Genomic DNA, 21,352 nt, shown 5'->3' with positions numbered 1-21,352 from the left:
CACAGGGAGCCTGCTTCTCCCTCTGCCTGTGTCTCTGCCTCTCTCTCTGTGTCTTTCGTGAATAAAAAATCTTAAAAAAAAAAAAAAAGAAAGAAAAACTACCTCTAAATGCTTTTTATTTTATTTTTGTAAGGTGTTCATTACCTGGTATCGTATGCATAATAGAAGCTGAAATTGAGACGAGCACTGTGCCATGGCCAGAAGTGGAAAGGAATAATTAACATTAACCACTCATATTGCTCTAGGAATTTAGAACTGGAAATTACTTTTCTAGCAAGTCAGTGGGAAATTTTTTATAAATTGGTCATTAAAATGACTCTGGTGTTACCGATTAAACATAAAAGATTACTTGAGAGAATCCCCAACTGACTTGGTAGCAAAGCCCAGTATGGGAAGAGAGAGAAGGATCCAGTTGTTACTAGTATTATGTATCCAAATCTATGTCTGCATTTTATAGGAAGCAAAATATGTCATTTGGTGAAATTGAAGGATTAGTTGTAATAAGTAAGGATAGAATGTTATTCCTAAATTTATAGCAAGCACATGATAAAGCAGAACTTTTAAATTATAGGTTTGGATGAAATGTGGAACAAAAGACCTGCATTGGCCCCTGTAACAACTGGCATAACAATGTGATAATTACAAGCTACACTTTAGCCCTCACGCCCTCAAGTGCAATTTACTGAATAGATTAACAAGGAGCAACAAAGAAAGAGACTAACCTTTACAAAGGCCTATTTTGCGCCACATACTGTGTTAGATCCATAACTATTACTGATTCATTTAATTCTCATTATCCTCTGGAAAGTGGATGTTGCCCTCCTATTTAATATGCTGGATTTCTGCAGGATTATAAATACTCACAATCACCTAATGAGAACACCCAAGTTATTACTGACTCAAATATCATGCTGTTTCTGCTATCCTAGAATGACTCTCAGATAAGGCATAGTAGGTGAACAAACTTGGGAATATTTTCATGAAGAACAATCATAATAGCTAACAAAGGAACTCTAATTATAAGGAACAAGAACTGCCCAACTAATCAAATGCTGTTTGCTGTGGTTGATAATGACCAAAAAGGGGTACCCTACACAGTTTTAAAGCTGTTTTGATGCTGCTTAATGAAATGATCCCTCTTTCATTTTTTCTTTGCTCAATTCACTGTGAAGAAATGATCTCCAGGACTGCCTTGCATTTTTTCCATGATGGCCAGTTCTGCAAATGCCAATTAGAAATTACTTAAAAAATTCTAAAAATGTTCATGTGAGAACTGTTTGACTTAGAGACATGGAAATTGAAACATGTCCAAGTAAACTATTACTAGGAAAGTTGTGTGTGTCTCTGTGTGTGTGTGTGTGTATATATATATACACACACTAAATAATGAGGAGCCTGTGAGACTTTTGCTTCAGTTAAATTATTTCAATAAAATGATACTTAGCTCACACTATGTTCATATTATGCAAAGATAAAAGTAATCTTCATAATGAAGTAAAAATGGATGTTAAATCACATGGATTGGCTAATAACTTCCCTACATGGATTTTCACGTTGAGTGATGGTAAAAATCGGTAGATACTGTTCAGTAATCACTTAATTGAGTGCCAAGCACTGTGATGTGCTCCCAAACATTATCGTGTTTAATCCTTGCAACAAGTCTGTGAGCTAGGCATTCTTGTCTCCACATTAAAGAGAAGGAGGTTCAATAAAAAAAAAGAGAAAAGAGAAGGAGGTTGAGTTTTACTGATATTGAAGAACCTGGCCAGAATTACACAGGTTGGACCGAAGCCTCATCTGGATATTCAACATGTATATAGATGGCCAAAGCCATGACTTTAACTACTACTCTATGCTATTTATAATTAGGTGGTATTTTAGAGAAGAGGATTTATTTTTATTTTTTAAATGAGCAGCAAATATTTGGAAATCTCTTCCTACTGTCTTTTTATTATTATTTTTTTCTTACAGGGAACCAAAGTCCTGCAGATGTTCATGTGGTACCTGAATCCTCGGCAGGTCTTTGATCTTTCTCAGGAAGGGCCAAAAGATGCGTAAGTCTGGAAATAAACCCCCCATGGTCCATATTGGTTTAGGCAAAGAGAAGGACTTCTGCAGCAAAGCCAAGCTTCACTATTAGATTCCCTCGTGAAATATTTTCTGACCATCCCTCGTTGACTTTCTCCCCTGCAATCATCTCCCTTAAAGCTTCATCTGATGTTTCTCCTCCTACTCTTCACTGGGCTAATTTCCTTCAAACCCAGCTACTCAGTTATCAACTCCAGGTGTACTTCTAGTGTGTTTGCTGCTCATGGACATGGTCTGTAGATTATTTACAAGTCTGCCTTGAGAAAAGATTTGTCATTTTCCTATCTATACAAGTACAACTTTGGAGGTGTACATTAGACTCTAAGTATATCTTTGGAGAGTGGCCATAATTGCTAATGAATATGTTTGTGTGTGTGTGTGTGTGTGTGTGTATGTGTGTGTGTCTGTGTCCGTTTGAGACAGATGAATTGAATCTGCCTACGATTCCACATCACAATGGGAAGACATTTTATTTTCTGCTCAATCCCTTTTCTGAGCTTCTCAGACATTTCATTGTCTTTGTTAGAAATGTTGAAAATCAAGTTTAGATGTCGGTGACATGTATCCCTTATCTTTCCTTTGGTGGTGGTGGTGCTGTACATGGTAACAAAGAGCAGAGCTGTTTCTGCTACTGTCTGATTCCCTTTTTAAAACCCATGTATTAAGATAGTTTGGATGTCATCTGATAAACGTTAGAACTTAAGTGGTACTAATTATTTTTAAATAAGTAATGATATTGCAGGCAAAGTAATCAGTTCAGATAATTTCTAGAGAAATAATATTCCTGTATGAAATGGATAAATCATATATTTTAAATATTCAGGAGAACATTAAATATAAAAATTACTTTCTGCTCATTCTTTTAATCTATAAACTTTTTTGCCACTAGAGTTCGCTATAAAACTTCTAGATTTTTTTTTCTGTATTTTAATGGACTAAGGCAAATCTGCTATGCCAGCTTTGGCCCTTTTAGATGCTTTTCTTTTCTTTTTTTTTTTTAATTTTTATTTATTTATGATAGTCACACAGAGAGAGAGAGAGGCAGAGACATAGGCAGAGGAAGAAGCAGGCTCCATGCATCGGGAGCCCGACGTGGGATTCGATCCCGGGTCTCTAGGATCGCACCTGGGCCAAAGGCAGGCACTAAACCGCTGCGCCACCCAGGGATCCCAGATGCTTTTCTTAAAATCTTATGACTTTGGTTAGACTTAGGCAGAGGCTTCATAGATCATCATAAAGAATGTGGCCAGATAGGAGATATTTCTAGAAAAAAACAGTTGGTTTAAAAGGTGATGTTTTCTACAACAGAGGTTCTAACAGCTTCACTTAAGTAAATGTTTTAGCAGGGGTGGTATAGTTTTATTTTCTCAAGAGCAAACATGAAAAATGATCCATTTTAAAGTAGACTAATTTTAAATACAGAAAAAACAGTAAATCTTCCCCTTTTGGGGCTGGGGAGTTTAAATTTGTTTTTGAGTGTTAGTGAATGAGTGGAGAGAGAGAGCTAGAATTGTAGGTGTGGTAGTAATGCTAGTGGATATCCTCCTATCACCCTGTTTTTCTGAAATGACTTCCTGGAATTAAGAGTGGAAAGTACATATTTGAAAAAAAAATCCAGGAAAAGCTGACAAAATATAAAGAGGAGACATATAACAACTGCTGACCATCGATTAATGATGATTTTCTTTGAGAAAGGTAGAAGGGGTATGATGGGAAAAAGAAAAGGAAGTCAAAACTAATTAAGAAAATAATGTGAGTTGATGTATTAATAGGAATTATGGGAAATAAAACTCTGAAATCCCATTCCAATGTCAGCCATTTACAAAAGATTTTTGCTGCCAATCTCTGATGCAGTTGTTGGGGCCCATACCCTTGTGATGACTTAGTAACTAGTTATGATAACATCATTATCCTCATGATTATACAAGTTCCCCGGTGGACATTCCCTTCTTTTTTGCCCTGAGTTTTCTCTCTGCGATGGCTGGTGATGTACTCTTTTGTTTACTTCATGTTCTTTTTCCTCTACAGGCTTGAGTTATATAGGAAAGTACCAAATCTGCGAATTCTGGCTTGTGGAGGGGATGGAACGGTAGGTCCTTGAATTAGAATTAAGCTCTCTTCCTTATTCTTCCATCTTTCTTTTGTTTTCTTTATTCATTCCCACCTCTTTCTAATCCCCTAAAACATAGGTCTCTGTCATGTGAACCCTAGCTTGAAGAAGGGATGTGGTTATTGTCCTAATGGATTCATACTTGGTCTTCCTAAATTATATCTTACTCCCTCAGCTCTACTGTATCCCTTCCTGTCCTACAAGGTAAAGATCTGGTCAGATTATTAGGATGAAAGTTACAGATGACTAAATTCTTAAAAAAAAAACAACAACACCACCACCAAATACTTCATTTCCTTTGGTTCTTAATAATTGGTCGCAATTGGGGCACCTGGGTGGCTCAGTCAGTTAAGCATCTGCCTTCAGTTTAGGTCATGATCCCAGGGTCCTGGGATTGAGCCCCGAGTTGGGCTCCCTGCTCAGTGGGGAGCCTGTTTCTCCTTCCCCTCTCTGCTCATGCTCTCTTTCACTAACTCTCTCTGTCTCTGTCTCTCTAATTAATTAATTAATCTTTAAAAAATAATTGTTCACAATTATGAAATAAAAGTATATGGAAAAAATTATTGTATTTGTTCTTTTATTAGTGAAGACAAAACTTAGAATGCTGACATTGGTTTGCCTTAAAGATCATTGATTGGTCTCCTTTGTATTCATTTTTTAAGAAAAGATGGAATTGGGCTGAAGTTTAATATCATGGGTATTTTTTCCTCTATTTGTCTCATCTGTTTCTCCATTTACTCTCTACTTATGTTGGTATATTTAGAAAAGGCAAAGAATTGAGAACCATGACATTTAGACTCTGTTGTCAGGTGTCTTTTTCTTCTGTATTTGGAGTTTGCTCCCATAGGATCTGGAGTTTTATTATGAACTATCTTTGGCTTTTCTCTAATCTCCCTAATTAGAATGCTTTATTCTCAAAGGTAGCATCAAAATCTTTTAACCATCTCTCATAGCACTTAATGCAGCATTGGATACACATTAAATACCAATAAATGCAACTGGAAAAAAAAATAGAACAGTGTTTCCTGGTCCCTTATGTTACTCCATGAAGATGAAAATATTTTTCAGTTGGGAAAATAGTGTTTACCATTTGTCAAAATTCACAATACACATTATTAGCTTATAAAATTCATGATAAATTCATACAACTGAGAAGCCAAACCTGTTTCACTTTATTTAATCCAGTTTTTTCCAAAACGATTTGACCATGGAATTTTTTCTACCACAATACCAATTAAAGTTCAATCAGTTGCAGTGTTCTAGGAAAATATACTAAGGGATAGGCTGATTTGGAATTTTCCCAACTTTTTTAGTAGAATTATATTCAAGCAAATCCTCTAGGGATATATGTGTATTTAATATCTATCTATCTATCATCTATCTTTCTATTATCTATCTATCTATCATCTATAATCTATCATCTATCTATAGTGTGTGTGTATTTGTGTACATATATAAATATATTAAATATATATTAGTATATTTGTTATGTTTAGCATACACACACAGAATGTTCCTCTTAGCTCAGCTCTCCCCAGAAAGTTATCTTAAAATGTAAGCTTATTGTGACCATTTACTACGGTTCTTTTCCTTAAGTTAGAATCCCCTTGTCTTCCTATATGACTTTAGCATTTGCTCCCATCTTTTCTCCATCTCAGTGATAGCAGCAGAGAAGTTGGAGATTTGCCTGCTGTCCTGAATTCATAGTTTTTATCCTTTTTTAACCCAAGTGGCTATGACTTCAAATCCACATCCACCTCCTATTCCATCTCTACGTCTTGGACTTCAGCAGTGATGGAGTGCCACGCCTTCCAAATTTCTCCCATCATCACGGAGCCTTCTGGCAGCTGGCTCTCACTTCTCCTTTCTTCACCCTTTCCTCTACTCAGTGGGCACATATAGGAAGCATATTCTAGGTTTTGTGGTTTTGAGGCATTCTCTGCAAGTAGAGACATATTTGAAAACCTGGAGGTTTTTTTTTAAATTTTTATTTATTTTATTGAAGTTCAATTTGCCAACATATAGCATATCACCCAGTGCTCATCCCATCAAGTGCCCCCCTCAGTGCCCATCACCCAATCACCCCAACCCCCACACCACCTCCCTTTCCACTATCCCTTGTTCAGAAAACCTGGAGTTTTAAAGCCTAAAGGACAAAGAGAAAAGAGCCGAGTCCAACACTTGTGACAGGCCTGTGATTAGGGAGTCAGGGCCAAAGTTCAAAAGGCAAATGAAAAGCCAGAAGTAGAAAGGACCACTTGTAGTCTAGTCTGTCAAGAAAAAAACAAAAACAAAATACAAAGGAGTTTCAAGAAAGAGGTAGTGGTTATACCTTGAGGGAGAGTCCGGAGAATTATCATTGATTTTGAAGACTAGTAGGTAACTAGTGGTTTTTAAGAAAACCATTTCAATGGCGTGTTTGGTACAAAACCCAGAATGACGAACAAGTGAGACATGATAGATTGCTAATGAATCCTAAAGACCAGACCCAATTACAGTGTTGAATATCTGTGAATACGCCCTGGTGCCATTAATAACACCTTTTTGACACGAAGACTACCTAGTTCTCCTACTTAGCCTGTCTTTTCTAGCATCCTTTCTTTAAATGTACCATAATTAATAGGTACTCTACAAGGCTAGATATTACTCTTCTTTTATGTTCTAGGTAGTTTTTCCTCTTAGGGACTGTGTCTGTGTTCCTGGCTTCGGTTTTCACATCCTTCCACACAACTTGCGAATATACTAGACATTTATATTCAGGTCCCTCACAACAGGCATACCTAAAAAGGAAAGTTGTAGGTTTACCCTAGAGTTGGTGCATATTTTGTACTAATTATTTTCTCAATAGTAACCCTCTGTGATTTAATCACTCAGAATCAAGACTTTGCTTATCTTGTACCTTATATAAAACCAGGTTTTATTTTATTTTGCTTTACATGGTTAAAATGGATATTTTGCAAAAGATGCCTGGAGTTTATGAAATGTTTTTCTGGGTAAGTGATCGATATTTTTAATCTCATTAGTTTAGGATATGAAACTTTTAATTTTGAGTAGGGGCAGAGTTTCTGTAAAGGCGAGACCTCCTGATGGATTTATGAAGAAAGCTTGCTGGCTTGAGGCAAGTGAAGACGAATTCCTGAGAGTGTCAAGTAGACATTTGACATGAGGCATTCAGCCTTTACTCAGCGAGCATGTCTATCACCGTAGAAGCTGTCAGAATTCTGTCTGTATAGTGACAAGGTTCCAGGCAGAATCAGGAATGGGATTTTTTTTTTTTTTTGACTGATTAGGAGGAGGATATATTAACCCTTAACTGCACTAGTTTGTGCACGGAGTATTATTTCACATATAGATGTCTCACGTTAATTTGGAAACAAGTTCGTTGGCTTCACTGCCAAAGTTCTGCGTTGCTCTGCCTCCTTGCACCTCTAAATAACCCATCCTCCAGCACTGCACTTGGAGCCAGAAGAGTTTGTTGGGTGCCTATATTTCTCTGATTTTCAGCAGGTTCCTCACCCTTCTTTGAGACCTTCTAAATTTGCAAAGCGGTACATCTGCATCGCTAAGGGTCTTCATAGTGTTAGCGTTGTAACAGTACAAACCTTTGCTGTTCAGGAGACCCACAATACAAACCACATTTTTAAGTTTTCTAAGTCACTTAAAGTCAGAGGCAGATGAAATTAATTTTATAATATATTTCATTTAACCTAATATATCTAAAATGTTATCATTTCAACATGCAATCATAGAAAAACCACTGACGAGATAGCTTATGTTCAATTTCTACTGTCTTCAAAAATCCAGTGTATATTTTTACTTATAACAGCACCTCCAGTTTGTATGGGGGCACATTCCAGTGCTCAGCTGCCACACGTGACCCATGGATGCTACAGTGGACAGTACAGATGTGGTCTCTTTGTAACCAGTTAGTGTAATCCCAAGGCTGTCACATAGTTGCGGGTATTGGATGGGCTTGTCTCATCTTTGATCTCTAGGCTGAAAGAAAACTCCCCTAGCTCAAGAATAAGCTTGAGGTTTATCAGACCTTCAGGTTTATAAACTAGGTTTTTTTTTTTGTTTGTTTGTTTTTTGTCATGTGGTGAATTTATATTCTTTCCCTTCCTTGGCCACATCTCTACCCATCCAGCTCCCCATAACTGTCCCCATAGCTGCTTAAATATTGAAGGGCATATGAACCCAAGACCCTAGAGGCACACATACCCACTCACCCCCCACCCCTCCTGCTGGTTCCTTAAGGCATAAGGTGATCCCTACCTATTTGGCTCCTGACCTTGATAACTGGGCGGGATCTGCCTTTAACCATGTTCACGTCTTTCCAAAGGCCTAGAATTAAACTATTTAGCCATCCACTTCATGCTTATTTCCTGATCACTTGGCTTCCCTAGATGAGGATCCACCCCAAACAGCAGGTGCCTCCATGCCCTGACTTACTACAGCCACCGCAGGGTGGCAGGCACATCATTCCAAGCCCCTTTCCTCCCAAAGCCTCAGTTTATCTCTGTCTCTCCACCTCCATCTCTCTCATCTTCTATCTTGATTTCTTTAGGGCTGACTTTAAACGTTTCTTGGAACTCATGGTGACTTGTAAACTACTAGATACGAACATAAATTAAAAATATCAAAGGGAAGAATCAAAGTGTACATGTTAGAAAGGGACACCCAGGCAGTGAATGCTGTCTTGATCTTTCAGTTCAGAAATGCTGGCCTTTTCTTTTCATTTCTCAATATGCACATCCTTCATCTTTTTGCCAGCATGTGAGGAAATGTGACATGTACCTGGTCTGTTCAGAGAAAGCGTCAATTCACCGATCTTCCCACCCCTCGGCCGCCTCTAATGTTTGTACATTGCAGAATGAAAATATTGCTCAGAACACACCGGGTGAACATTTAGTGGTAGCTAAAGCAGGAGTTGGGGAGGCGGTGGCAGCACTGACCAGCTGCAGGTGGCACCTTGGGACTGCTCAGGGACAAAACCCAGGACCCCTGGGTTTCAGAACCCAGAGGCAGGAAGGAGCTTGCAAACTGGGAAATGGTTTCACCCAATCTGGATAGTTTTCTTCAATTGTGATAGAAAATATGCTAAGTACTGTGTTTTACAATTAATTAAATTTAACTGAACGAGTGCTGGATGGGCTGGTGCAGACGATTTGGGGAAATGTGAAAGCCTAGCGTGCCACAAACCTGAAGCCTGGATTTCCAGAAGGAACAGGTTCCTGATAAGGGAGAGGCCCCAATAACAGCTTTGGGCCTGAAGATCTTTTATAGAGTTTTGCTTTTATAAGGACAGATACAGATGATTATTCAAAACCTTTTATGCCTCTTGCTATTGTAGTATATTTGCTTACATTCTCTCTCTCTTTCTCTTTGTAGCAGTTTTCTACTTCAGTACAGTTTGGTTTTTGATAGTCTCTGAAAGACTTTGTGATGGGTGGCAGTCAAAAGTGGGATTGATTGCCACCTTGAGGCTCCAACTTTAAGTGGTGAGGCAGGAAGAGGGCATTTGGCTTCTAGGAAACTGGACCTTTATAGGGGAAGTGAAGAGGAAGAAAAATTAAGCTTAATCACAGCAGCTAATGTTAATTAAGCATTTCCTATTTGCCAGTGCATGCTAAGTAATGTCTACACGTTATTTAATTGATAACATAACCCTAAAAGGCTTGAGAGACAGATGAGGGAAATTGGAAAGATTAAATGGTTTACCTAAACTCGCCCAACTAGCTTGTGATGGAGCTGGGCTCACTGGGATCTGTTTCTCCCTTCAGCCCTACATTCTGTTGCCTACTGAGGAAGTTGGTGTTGGCTAATATGGCTCTTGGATGAGAAAAACTATTAAGGACTGTGCAAAGCAAAGATACAGATTCACTTCTGCTAAAGAACTATGATTAGCCTAACATTGATGGCACTTGAGAGAATTTCATGACAAATCTTGGCTATGAAAGGCAGGTGACCTCTCATGACATCACAGTTATGTGATGATGGAATACTAAACCAGCTGACTGTATCCAGGAGAAAAATGGAATATTTGTCCACTGGAAAAGAAAGTAGGACATATTTATGCAGTTCTTTTTTTTTTTTTTTAAAGATTTTATTTATTCATGAAAGACAGAGACAGAGAGAGAGAGAGAGAGAGAGAGAGAGAGGCACAGACACAGGCAGAGGGAGAAGCAGGCTCCATACAGGGAGCCTGATGTGGGACTGGATCCTGGGACTCCAGGATCATGCCCTGGGATGAAGGCAGGGACTATACCCCTGAACTACCCAGGGATCCCTATTTATGCAGTTCTTAAATCAGTTGCTAAGAAAGGAGAAGATCCCTTGATTCAAATAGGTTGTTATGCATTTTCTTCTTCTGCTTAGGCCAAGTGTGAGAGACAGAGAGTGGATGAGAAGTCCAAGTGTCCTGAGGGCTCCCGCATAGTAAAGTATCATATGGATTCTTGGCCACTTTCTTTGAAAAAACAGGAACAGCGTCAGAAGGTTTGAATGAGGGCTGTTGTACAAATTAAAGAATTAGTAGAAGATCAATTCATGAAGGTTACAGGGCACTCGTTTCAGTCATTTGAAAAGTATTTTTATTTCATGCACTGTGGACTAATCCCCTATCCTTCCCATCCATCTTGGTATTAGTGTTCTTCCTACGATTTAGAATTTTTCTTTGCAGGCTCCTCTTCAGAGGAAGTTAGTTTGTTGTGTTTTGTCTTTCTCTTTTCTTTGTCTGCATCCTTTCACTTCCTAGTGATCTTTATCACTTCCTAGTCATTTGCATGGTTGCCAGGACTCTGGGACTTGAGGATTTTTTTGTAAGTGACTCAGGCACCCATCCCGGGAGATGTTGGGTGTTGGAGGTATGTCAGTGAGCCAGTAGGAAGGTGGGCCCACTGCTAGAGACTTTGTCCCTCCAGCCTCAATGAGTCTCCACTGTCTTTGGGCTATGACCTGGTGCAGGTGTTCTTCACCCTTTTCTAGCCTCTCTCCTACTGGCCAAGAGGCCCACGAGGGGTCTCATTCATATGTGGCCTCCTGCCAGGAGGGGTTAACATTTACCCCCTATTATCAGACAGAAGCTAAACTCCTGTCTTCATCTGCTTGCCATTTTGTGTTTGGTTTGCTTCTGGTCCCTGAAGATTTATTTTTCCTATCATTGTGTCTAGAGTGCAATGGGTATTGCAAATGTGAATACATGACATTATTTTGCCAGGAAAAAAGAGACTTGTTTCACCAAAGCATAAGAAAAAAAATTCTAATTTAAGTCTACCTGAAAGAAAGTAGATGGACTTGTGAGTATAATTCATAAGGAGGAGACTGAGTGTTCATCTCTTGGAGAAGTTTTAGAGAGATTGCCTTCTTTACCGGGGACATCAGACTCGATTTCCACCAAGTTTCATCATGTTTCTGAGAGTCTCTGAGTCACAGAGCTGTTTACATTTGTAGTCAGTGATTCCTGATTGCTAGGATTCCTGAGTTTTCATGTCTTGTTGTAGTTTATTAGAGGGATCTTACGGTGTGCAGTTCGTGCTTTTAGCAGCACAGGTACCGTAGCTAGCAGAACTATTTAGCATCTGACCTATACTTCGACAGCAAGCTTTGTTATTACCATCTGTAAAAAAACTAAGAACGTGTGGGGTCAGAATCTATGGAGTCATCTAGGAGTGACTTGCTCAGTTTGAGGGAATAGAGGGACTTCTAGATACTTCTTTAGATCTGGATTTTTAGTTTCTCATATTGGGTGAACATGATGGTATGCCTTTCTAGGAGGTAAACACAATGTAGGCTTCTTAATGGACAGGCAAGTTTTACTTCCTGGGAAGAAATATTGTGGTGGAGAAAGGATGGAATCTCTAGATGGAATCAAGAGACCTGATAAGATTCTGATGCTGAGACTCCTAATTATTTAGTCTTGAGCAAATTACATGACCTCTTTGCACCTCAGTTAATAAATCTGCAAATTAACTGAACTTGATAGAGCAATTGCTAAGATTTCTCCAGTGCTCCAAAGATTCCAAAAGAACATGCTGCTGTCTCCAGCATGGTTAGACTATATCCAGAATTAGGTTTAGGTCTTTATTTAAAGGCTCCCTGCACCAGAGTGGCTAAGATGTTAGCCTTGGTGTTTGACATATCTAATTTTGAATGCAAGCTATACTGCATAAACGATATGATATTAAAGAGGTCATTGAATCTTCCAAGTTTTGGCTTCCTTATCTATAAAATAGAGGTGAAAATTATTTCTACCTTACAGAATTGTTCTGAACTTTAATAATATGATTACAGAGCTTTACTCAGACATCAGCACATAGAAAGCAAAGGTATGTTCCTCTCTTTGTTCATTGTAAGCTCTTTGACAGCAGCCGTGTACCTTACTTATCTTAGCCTGGCTCATTCATCTTATTTCAGTTGCTTAGTTCTGTTTTATATGTAGTAGTGTTCAGTAAACGTACTATTAAAGCACAATTTTTAAAAAAATTTGAATAGGACTCGTACAAATATAGAATATATGCATGTCAAATTTATTTAGCTCTTTAATGAAGGAACCAGCAAGATGATAAAGTTGATTTATTAGAGAAGTAGAAGAAAAGGACTATGTAGTTTATACCAAAATAATTTTTCTAAGTTTGAGACATAAATGGTTAATGGCCTTATGGAAGAGTAAAACCAAACTTTTAACATAATCATTTATTGTCGACATTTGTATCTCCACAGTACAGAAATCTGTCCGTTAACCTACAGTCACAAAGTTCTTAGGCCTAGTGAAACACTGTTTTAGTATGACATTGGGAGGATATGCAAGTTTCTTTTTGCTATTTCCAAGTTTGGGATAATTATTCTAAATAGTTACAAGACCAAACCTAAAGTATTATTTATCTTAGAAAAAGATTAAATGGGAATATGATTCTAGTATATAAGTATCTATTTTCTGCCTAAACTTATAATAAGTCCCTAGGACCATCCATAATTATGTTTTCATAATGTTTCATTAAGAAGAATATAAGGATGTTTAGGAAAATGCTACTAATTTCTTACATGATGCTATGGAGGGTAACCATTTAATGAATGCTTACATGGACCATATCAAGGGCTTTATATATATTTTAGTTTAATCTGTAAACAATCTTGTGAGGTAGGCATTATCTCCATTTTGAAAATCAGGTAAATAAGTCTCAGTGAGGTTAAATAATTTAATCAAGATTATGTAGCCAATATGAGCCAGAATTGAAATTCAGTCTGATTCTGAGTTTTGTATTGTTTCCAGTGCCTATGTTATAAACCTCCCTAAAGTTCAAACTGTTCTGAATTTTAAGGTAGATCTCAAGTTAAACATATAGGTTAGTGGGTCTAGTTTTGCTTATATGACAGCACATACAAAATGGCCCTTCTCCCTATAAAGGACTTGCCATTTTGAAACTGTTTGAGATAAGCGGTCTGTTTCCTGGCCACTAGATTAAAACATATATGTTTTCAAGAAAAACCATTTCATTTGCTTTTTAAAGCTCCCTTCTCTCAGGTTGTCTTTGTAACTTACCTATCTTTCTTATATCTCTTCTGGCCCCCACAATGTCTCTAGGTGGGCTGGATCCTTTCTATTCTGGATGAACTACAGCTGAGCCCTCAGCCTCCCGTCGGGGTCCTTCCTCTGGGGACTGGGAATGACCTGGCTCGAACTCTCAACTGGGGAGGGGTAAGAACTTTTCTAAGGGGCTGCCCATACCATCAGGCAGGAGGAGCCTTGAATCCACAGATGTTCTAATGGAAGGGAAATGTGCTTTTATTGTCCAAAGAATAAGTTAGAATTCAGAATCAGGGAGCCCATGCATAAGGATTTTATCTGGACCTTATTCAGTTTAAACCTTTAATCATCTAGAGAAGAAAGTATGGTATACAAAACAGGAGTTAGTACACAGGCTTGGAGCTTCTTGAGGTAGCCATTGGAAGGCAGTTGGGTAAGTTGGCCTCAAGTCTTCATCTAAAACAATTACACAGACCTCAACTGATCCTGACTGTAGCCCTGGCTAGAATAGCCAGTCTGCTTCAGATTACAATCCTTAAGTCAAGAGAGTTACAGCTTTTTTGGAGCATTTTGTTTTTTTGGTTGATGCCATCATTGGCTTTGTTGGGCAGGTAGCCAGCTGTCCTTTCCACCATAGAGCCAACTTTAAGCAAGCTTAGTGGAAGAAGTATACCTGTCACTATCTAGCCATTTTATTAATTTTTCTAGGGTGTTAAAATAGTAAGAAGACAAATTTGCTAACATATGCGGTCCCACCAGCTTTTTATCTACTCATATGAGAGATTGGGCTGGGCTCCATGAAAATTCTCTTCAGATATTAGCAGATACTGATTTGACCTTTGTGTGAATTAACTTCCCTTAGGTGATAATTATCTTCATATATTAACAGATATTGATTTAACATTGAATGAATTAACCTCCCACAGGTCTTTCTTATTTTTTCAAGTGAGCATAGTATAAATGCATTAGTTGCTTTGTGCAAATATACTTATCACTGTTAACTCCTCTCATCTACATCAATAACTTGACTATCCTTAATAATCATGCTGCAAACAACACATAGTCAAGGAGTGAGTGGGTGTCTGATACAGCTGTGCTTCAGACAGACTTGCCTTAGGTCATAGAAGGAACACAGAAAGAGCTCACTACAAGGTTAGGGAGAGGTGAATGAGGTGGAAGGTTAATAGAAATAGTTGTCTATCATATACCACCTTGATTCTTTTCCTCCTTTTCCGCACTCACACTTGTTCTATATATGTCTCAGATTCCTCTATTAGGAGGCTTGGGGAATCCTGTTTTCATTCTGATAGAAGCAACCAGCCAGCATGGCCCTCAAATGCCTACCAGTGACATTGGTTGTTGATGGTGGCAAAAATTACTTCTCAACTTAAATCAGTTAGAGCAATATTTCTATGCATATTGCCTGTGACTATTGTCCTAGATTCTAACTACTTCAAGAAAACCAGTTTACCTTCCCAGCCTTGATAATTGTAAAATAAACAGAGATCTATAGCAGAAGGGCTCTTGCTTGCATGAAATTCCTTTGGCTATACTGTTCCAAGTGGCAATGGGTGTATTCTTTGATTCCTTAGGGCTACACTGATGAACCTGTCTCTAAGATCCTTTGCCAAGTAGAAGATGGGACAATCGTACAGCTGGATCGTTGGAACCTCCATGTGGAAAGAAACCCAGACTTGCCTCCAGAAGAACTTGAAGATGGCGTATGTAAGGTGAGAGAGTTTTTTCTTCAGTGGAAGGGAACCCTGGAGCATGTACCTGAGCCACAGGAAATATACTGCTGGCTGGAGAAGCCTATGCTGATTCCTTCCTATGAGATAAGAGGATGATGTTTGAGTTTATGGCTATTAGGACTACAAATATGACACTCCTTAGTGATTCTGCCCCCATAGACTTCTAAAGATTGAGGTTTCCTACCTGCTTCCAGACCTCTGTCCTCAACTTCCACACCAAAGAGAATGTATTCATTTTCTAATCTTTCAAGCATTGTAAATTCATAACCTATGAGAAGGTGGAAAATATGGGTGGTGTAAATTCATAACCTATGAGAAGGTGGAAAAATGGTCCTGAAGCATTAGGCATATGGTCTTTCAATGGAAAGATAACCTCCCAAGATTTCTAGTCTCTTACTAAATATCTCTTATGTATAAGAAATATTAACTTAGTCCATTTCATTACTTGATTGAGACTTAAAGATGCCTAAATAAATATTTTGACTTAGTATTTTTCCTTCAGTGATTGAGCTTTCATTTCCACCCAAGGCAAACCAAGAGACACAATTGTATATATGTTAGTATAGAGCTTCAGTAGAACATTTGGTTCTAAGTTCTGGCCTCAACTTCAGATAAATCTGACAGATTGCCAAATAATATATAACCATGTTCTGCATATTACTTTCCACTTTTCTTCTGTGATAGTGTTTTCAAGGTTTTGCATGCATAAGAACCTCCATATGCATCTGTTAAAAATGCAGATTATGGGGCCCAGTCCCCATTAATTCTGATTAAGTAAGTGCAGAGTTAAGGCCCTGAACCTATACTTTAAATGACATCCCTACTTTATTGGATTATGCAATTGATAGAGCCAAGATTGTCTTGGATGTTTCCACTTTAAAATATGTTGAACCAGATATCCTTCCCAACTAAACCAAAACCTATTTATTCATTAGCAACACGATCCTGACCAATTGTGATAAACACTCAATCTATGGCTAAGATAAGTTAAAAGGTGTTTTATTTTGTCTTCATGTTTTTTTTCCCCAAAACTATGATCCAGAAATTATAAGGTTTCTAACAGGTATCATGACTGCTTAGTGGATTTGCATTCATAATGTCACAATGTTGTTTGAAACCACAGGTATCATTTTGGGATATGATGTTTTTTTCTGATGTGTTTGACCTACAGAAATTCAGTAGAATACAGCCAGTGTGAAAAGAATTATACCATATGGAGATTTTACGGTCCTTTCCCCACCGAACTTAGAATGCTTCGGCCGTCAGTAGAAATCTCTATTTAAATCTCTTCCCAACAACTTAAGAAATGGAAAGACTCCTTGGTGCAGCCAGGGAGCATTAATTCAGATAATTAAAGGGCTTTGAAAACTTGGATTTTGGAGGAGATGTGTAGGAAATTGGGACAATTTTCCCTGGAAAATATGAATAAGAACTTAATAACAGACTAAGTTGGGATATTATTTAGGGAATGGCAACCAGATGTTCTCCTAAAGTTATCAGTGAATGCTAAGACATGGGTTAGAATTGTAGCCAAGAAAACATAAATGGTAGGGATGAACATATCTATGCTTTTGGCAAGATCACCAACCCTTGCTGTCATTACTAAAGCTTGGTATTTTGTTTAAGTGCAGGAACTGGACATTCTCAAATATTAAGCCAGGAGAATGAGACGTGATTTTGGCATTACTCTGTGTTTTGTTTCTTTCCTGCTCTCCAGTCAGTTGTAAACATTTCTAAGGGGGCTGATTTGACCTATGAGTTTATTATAAGCTCTGACTCAGGGCCTTCTGTAGGGGGTTCATTCTTTCTTTCCATTGGAGACCAAGGCAATCTGTTTTCTTTTCTTCTGTATTAATATCTCTCTTTCTGCTATTCTTCCTCTTGTTTCATTTATCTCTTAATGGGATAAAGTCCTCACTCTAGTCAAACAAAATCTTACTGATTAAGGAGCATATGAACATGTTTGATAAACTTACTTTTGAAATCTTGAGGATTAAACACTTCTAACAGAAGAGAAGTATATTTCTATCTGGAGGCTAAACCTGATAATTATCTGGAAACATTATCCAAGCTGAGATAAAATTGCTTCTCTATTTAACATTTACCTTCTACTCTGAGTTGCAGAGGGAAAAGTGGAAGAGCCACAATTTCCTTTCTAGCATTTTCCACGGGCTTTTCTAATTGTTCTAACATTAAAGCCTTAAAAGCACATGAATTTTGCAGTTATGAAGAAGGATTGTAGGTTGTATCATCTTCTTTACTAAGCTTGCAGTGGTAACAGCCAGGGACCCAGAGGACTATAGGAAGACTTGTGTGTGTACATGCATCTGTGTCTGCATATTTCATGGTCTACTAAAGATACAAGATCTAATAGACTTCTGATAGATTCAAATAGATTCAGATTCAAATAGAAATCTGAAAAATACTAACAACTATGTATACATATATCTTTTTCCCCTGTAGATCAGGGATAGCTGAATGTTTCCCACTGCCTTATTGCTTATGACATATGTCAAAAATATATTTTAAAAAATTAAAGGGTAAACATTAAATATTATTCATTATAAGTTGCAGTATTAATATGCTGAATATAAATCCTCAAAAAGTTTATCCACTGATTAGCTTACACATGATCCTTCCAGTTGAATTGACTTTCTAAGTTTACTTAGTCATTCTTTGTAACTATTGCATATGTGCTTCCCTCAGCTCAATTGGACTCTCATTAATATCCACAAGAATAGTTCCCATTTCATAATTTGTTTTTGTTTCACTTGTTTCCTATACTACTTAAGATTCTTGGGAGTGTTATTTGATTTGAGCTTTCACTAATGAATTAAAAAAATCACCTGTTCCTTCTATGCAAACACCTTCTACCTCGGGTTGTGACTTCTCTTTTTCCCAGGGACTGCCCGAGAGGTGTCTGGCCTTAGGCTTTATTTTACTCTTTCTGCCCAGTTACACACCACTTCACCTCTACTTTGTTCATCATTTCAGCTCCCTCTGAATGTTTTCAATAATTACTTCAGCCTTGGATTTGATGCCCACGTCACACTGGAGTTCCATGAATCCAGAGGTGAGGACAACGTCCCATTTCCATCTCCCAGAGAGGAAGTTTCCAGCAGGTGTTTTGCATGTTCCCTTCTGCTTGCATATCACTTTAAGTATTGACAGTGTGCTTCAGTGTTGTTCATTTTAACTTTTATGATGACCCTGTGAGCTAGACAAGATAGGAACTTGTTATAGATAGGACCTTGAGATCTAGTTGTTTAGGTCTCAAAGATGTAAAGGATGGCACCAGATATATGTTTCAGGTCTCAGATTGCTTTTTTAAGTGTGACTAGAAACTTTGAAGTTAGTGAACTACTAGAAAGTGATAAAGTTTCTTTCACTCAAGTTATTAGGATATTCACAGCTTCTTGAACCACCAATTAGAAAAATCCAACACTTCATACACCAGGGCCATTGAAATTAGCAAAAATATACAAATCCTCCCTGGGTGTGCAAAAGAGACAACAGGCATCTTAGAACAATAGGGGAACTGACAAGTGGTTTAGGTTGAAAGAAGGGGTAATGATTGGATTGGTGGCAGAGGTGCTGGGAATGCCCATTGGACAAGCTAGAGGGATGAATGACACCGAGTGGTAATAATTTCAAGGGCTAAAAGATATGGGAGCAAGATTAGAGAACAAACTATTTTTGAAAGAGAAATAACACAGAATAATGGCACACAGATAAGTACTTCATCAGAACATTTCCTATGCCATTCAGAGCTGAGAAAGTTTAGGATTTGGGCTTATGTTGTAAAGCCCCAATCTTCTGTGCTCATGCTCACTTACTTGGTGTCTCTTCATCTCTCTCTTAAAATCTCTTGTTAATGTAGCTATATGTCTATGCCTTTGCCTGTATCTACATCTACATCACACCTAGTACCTGGTGAATATGTTAATATATAACCAAAACCATGCCAGGCTGTAGGTTAGTGGGTGTGTTGTGAGATAAATGAGAGGATTATTTTACTTCTTTTTCTCCAGATTCTTCAAGAGCATCAGTGGTTTTAACTCCTAGAATTTCAAATACAGAGACCTAAAAGCTAGAATTTGAATGTTCAGATTCTAGTAATAACACAGAAGAAACTCTCTTACACACTAAAGGTTAAGAGTTGAGTTGTAGGATTAAGGGTGTTAGGATACAAAATATGAGTGAAGTCCAAACCTGTAATTCTCTTACTGAATTTAGCAGTTTTGGTAGGCTTTGCCTTCCTGCTTTCATGGGGCTTTGAGGGTCAAATGCTGTGTCAAATAAAAGCAGTACTGATGGAAGAGAAAGCCATAGTTTGACTTCTCTCTTTGAAGGGTTAGTTGATAACAGAATACCCAAATATTCAAATACCCAGATCAGAGGCAATACCACCCTCCCACCTCCTTGCCATAGGCAGGTCTTGGAGACAGATATTGTGAGAGCCCTACTTAAGGGCCTACATTTATAATCTGTTGGGCTCCCTGTATTTAAGGAGACTTAATTTGGGGCAGTAAATGGAGATTACTCATTTCTTAACCCATTTGTTTTTCTCTCATATTCTTCAGGAGACTCTGGCTCTGGGCTTCCTAATAAAATCCTTAGATTTTTTAACAATACTTATAAGTATCACCAATGCATGAATCTCCCAAAATAGATATCATGGCATGAAAAGAGGCCAAAATGAGTAAGTGGCAGACAACGAGCTCATTCAAAGGAGCCTAATATTTTGTCCAATTAATCTGACAATTTCCTCATGATACATTTCCTTGTGCTCTGATGAAACTTCAGTGTCTTGGAGAGACAGGAGCAGAGACATCAAGATGGAAAGATTGGGTTCAGAAGAGAATTCTTGAAGGAAAGTCATGGGCTTCTTTGTTTTGTTTTGTTTAGTTTTAAGCTGTGGGACTATTTTATTTATAGAGAGGAATATGCAAACTCTGGTGTATATATACATAGTTTAATATATTTGTAATTATAAAACAATTGGTTAAAAGACTCAAGGTATTAGTCTTTGAATAGTTTATTGTTGAAGCTTAGTAATTTAAATGCTTTCAAGCAGTATGAAATGGTATTACAGATATTTGCCCTGGAGGTAAGCTGGAGCCCTTGTGGAAAACCAGCCACTGAAGAGCTGATAAGGGACAATTGATACTGACTGAGACTAATCTGCAATATTCATGAAGATGGTATAGAGATTTGGTTGATATGGCTATACCAGAAGTGTGGACTTCTTAGTATCTGTTGACCTATTACTCATTTTGCATTAATTAAAAATCATTAATTTATGATGAAAAGTATAATTGCCCAAACCAGTTTTTTTTTTTTTTTTTTACTTTTTTCTGTTTCTTTGGATTTTCCCCCATATTTTTACCTGGATAGACAGGAAACCTCAAGCTCACCTGCAAAAGAAAAAGAAAGAGAAGGCTATATTTTCAACTTGTTTCTTTTGGTCTTAAGTGGCTATTCTCAAGCCAAGAACACTAATTGCTGACACTTCAAACTGTTCTCAAATGCAGACATTCACAGTTGGAGGCATCATGACAAAACTTGTATCATTTGCCATGAAATACTTGGAGGGTGATTCAAAGCCTCATGAGAGCCATTATAAAAAAAATGAGCTTGGATAGAATAACCTATTAGGTATTAAGAAAAAGATGTGTAAGGTGTGTGTGTGTGTGTGTGTGTGTGTGTGTGTGTGTGTGTACTTGGGAATTATGCTAATCTATCTACATGAAATGGGTAATAAATACAAATCTTACTAAGGCAGAGTCTTTAAAAATGTAATTGCAAAAACTATTTTTGGCATAGATGTGAAATAGCCCATTGAATAGAGGGGATAATTAGACACAATTGAGATCA

At 37.8% G+C, this 21,352-nt stretch overlaps 1 protein-coding gene across 1 annotated transcript in view; it reads left to right on the top strand.

The window, feature by feature from the left end:
* The window catches only part of DGKI (diacylglycerol kinase iota), a 341,172-nt gene that overhangs the window by 138,611 nt on the left and 181,209 nt on the right, over window positions 1-21,352 (top strand). Inside the window, exons 12-16 of the mRNA XM_072777355.1 lie at window positions 1,972-2,054; window positions 4,117-4,177; window positions 13,782-13,895; window positions 15,317-15,454; window positions 18,470-18,548. Of these exons, the coding sequence (XP_072633456.1) occupies window positions 1,972-2,054; window positions 4,117-4,177; window positions 13,782-13,895; window positions 15,317-15,454; window positions 18,470-18,548 (475 nt within the window). The remainder of the gene's footprint in view (window positions 1-1,971; window positions 2,055-4,116; window positions 4,178-13,781; window positions 13,896-15,316; window positions 15,455-18,469; window positions 18,549-21,352) is intronic.

This window comes from Canis lupus, chromosome 15 (genome assembly GCF_048164855.1).
Source record: "Canis lupus baileyi chromosome 15, mCanLup2.hap1, whole genome shotgun sequence".
Taxonomy (NCBI): Eukaryota; Metazoa; Chordata; class Mammalia; order Carnivora; family Canidae; genus Canis; species Canis lupus.
Note: the sequence above shows the minus strand (reverse complement) of the source record. Positions and strands in the feature narration are given on the sequence as shown.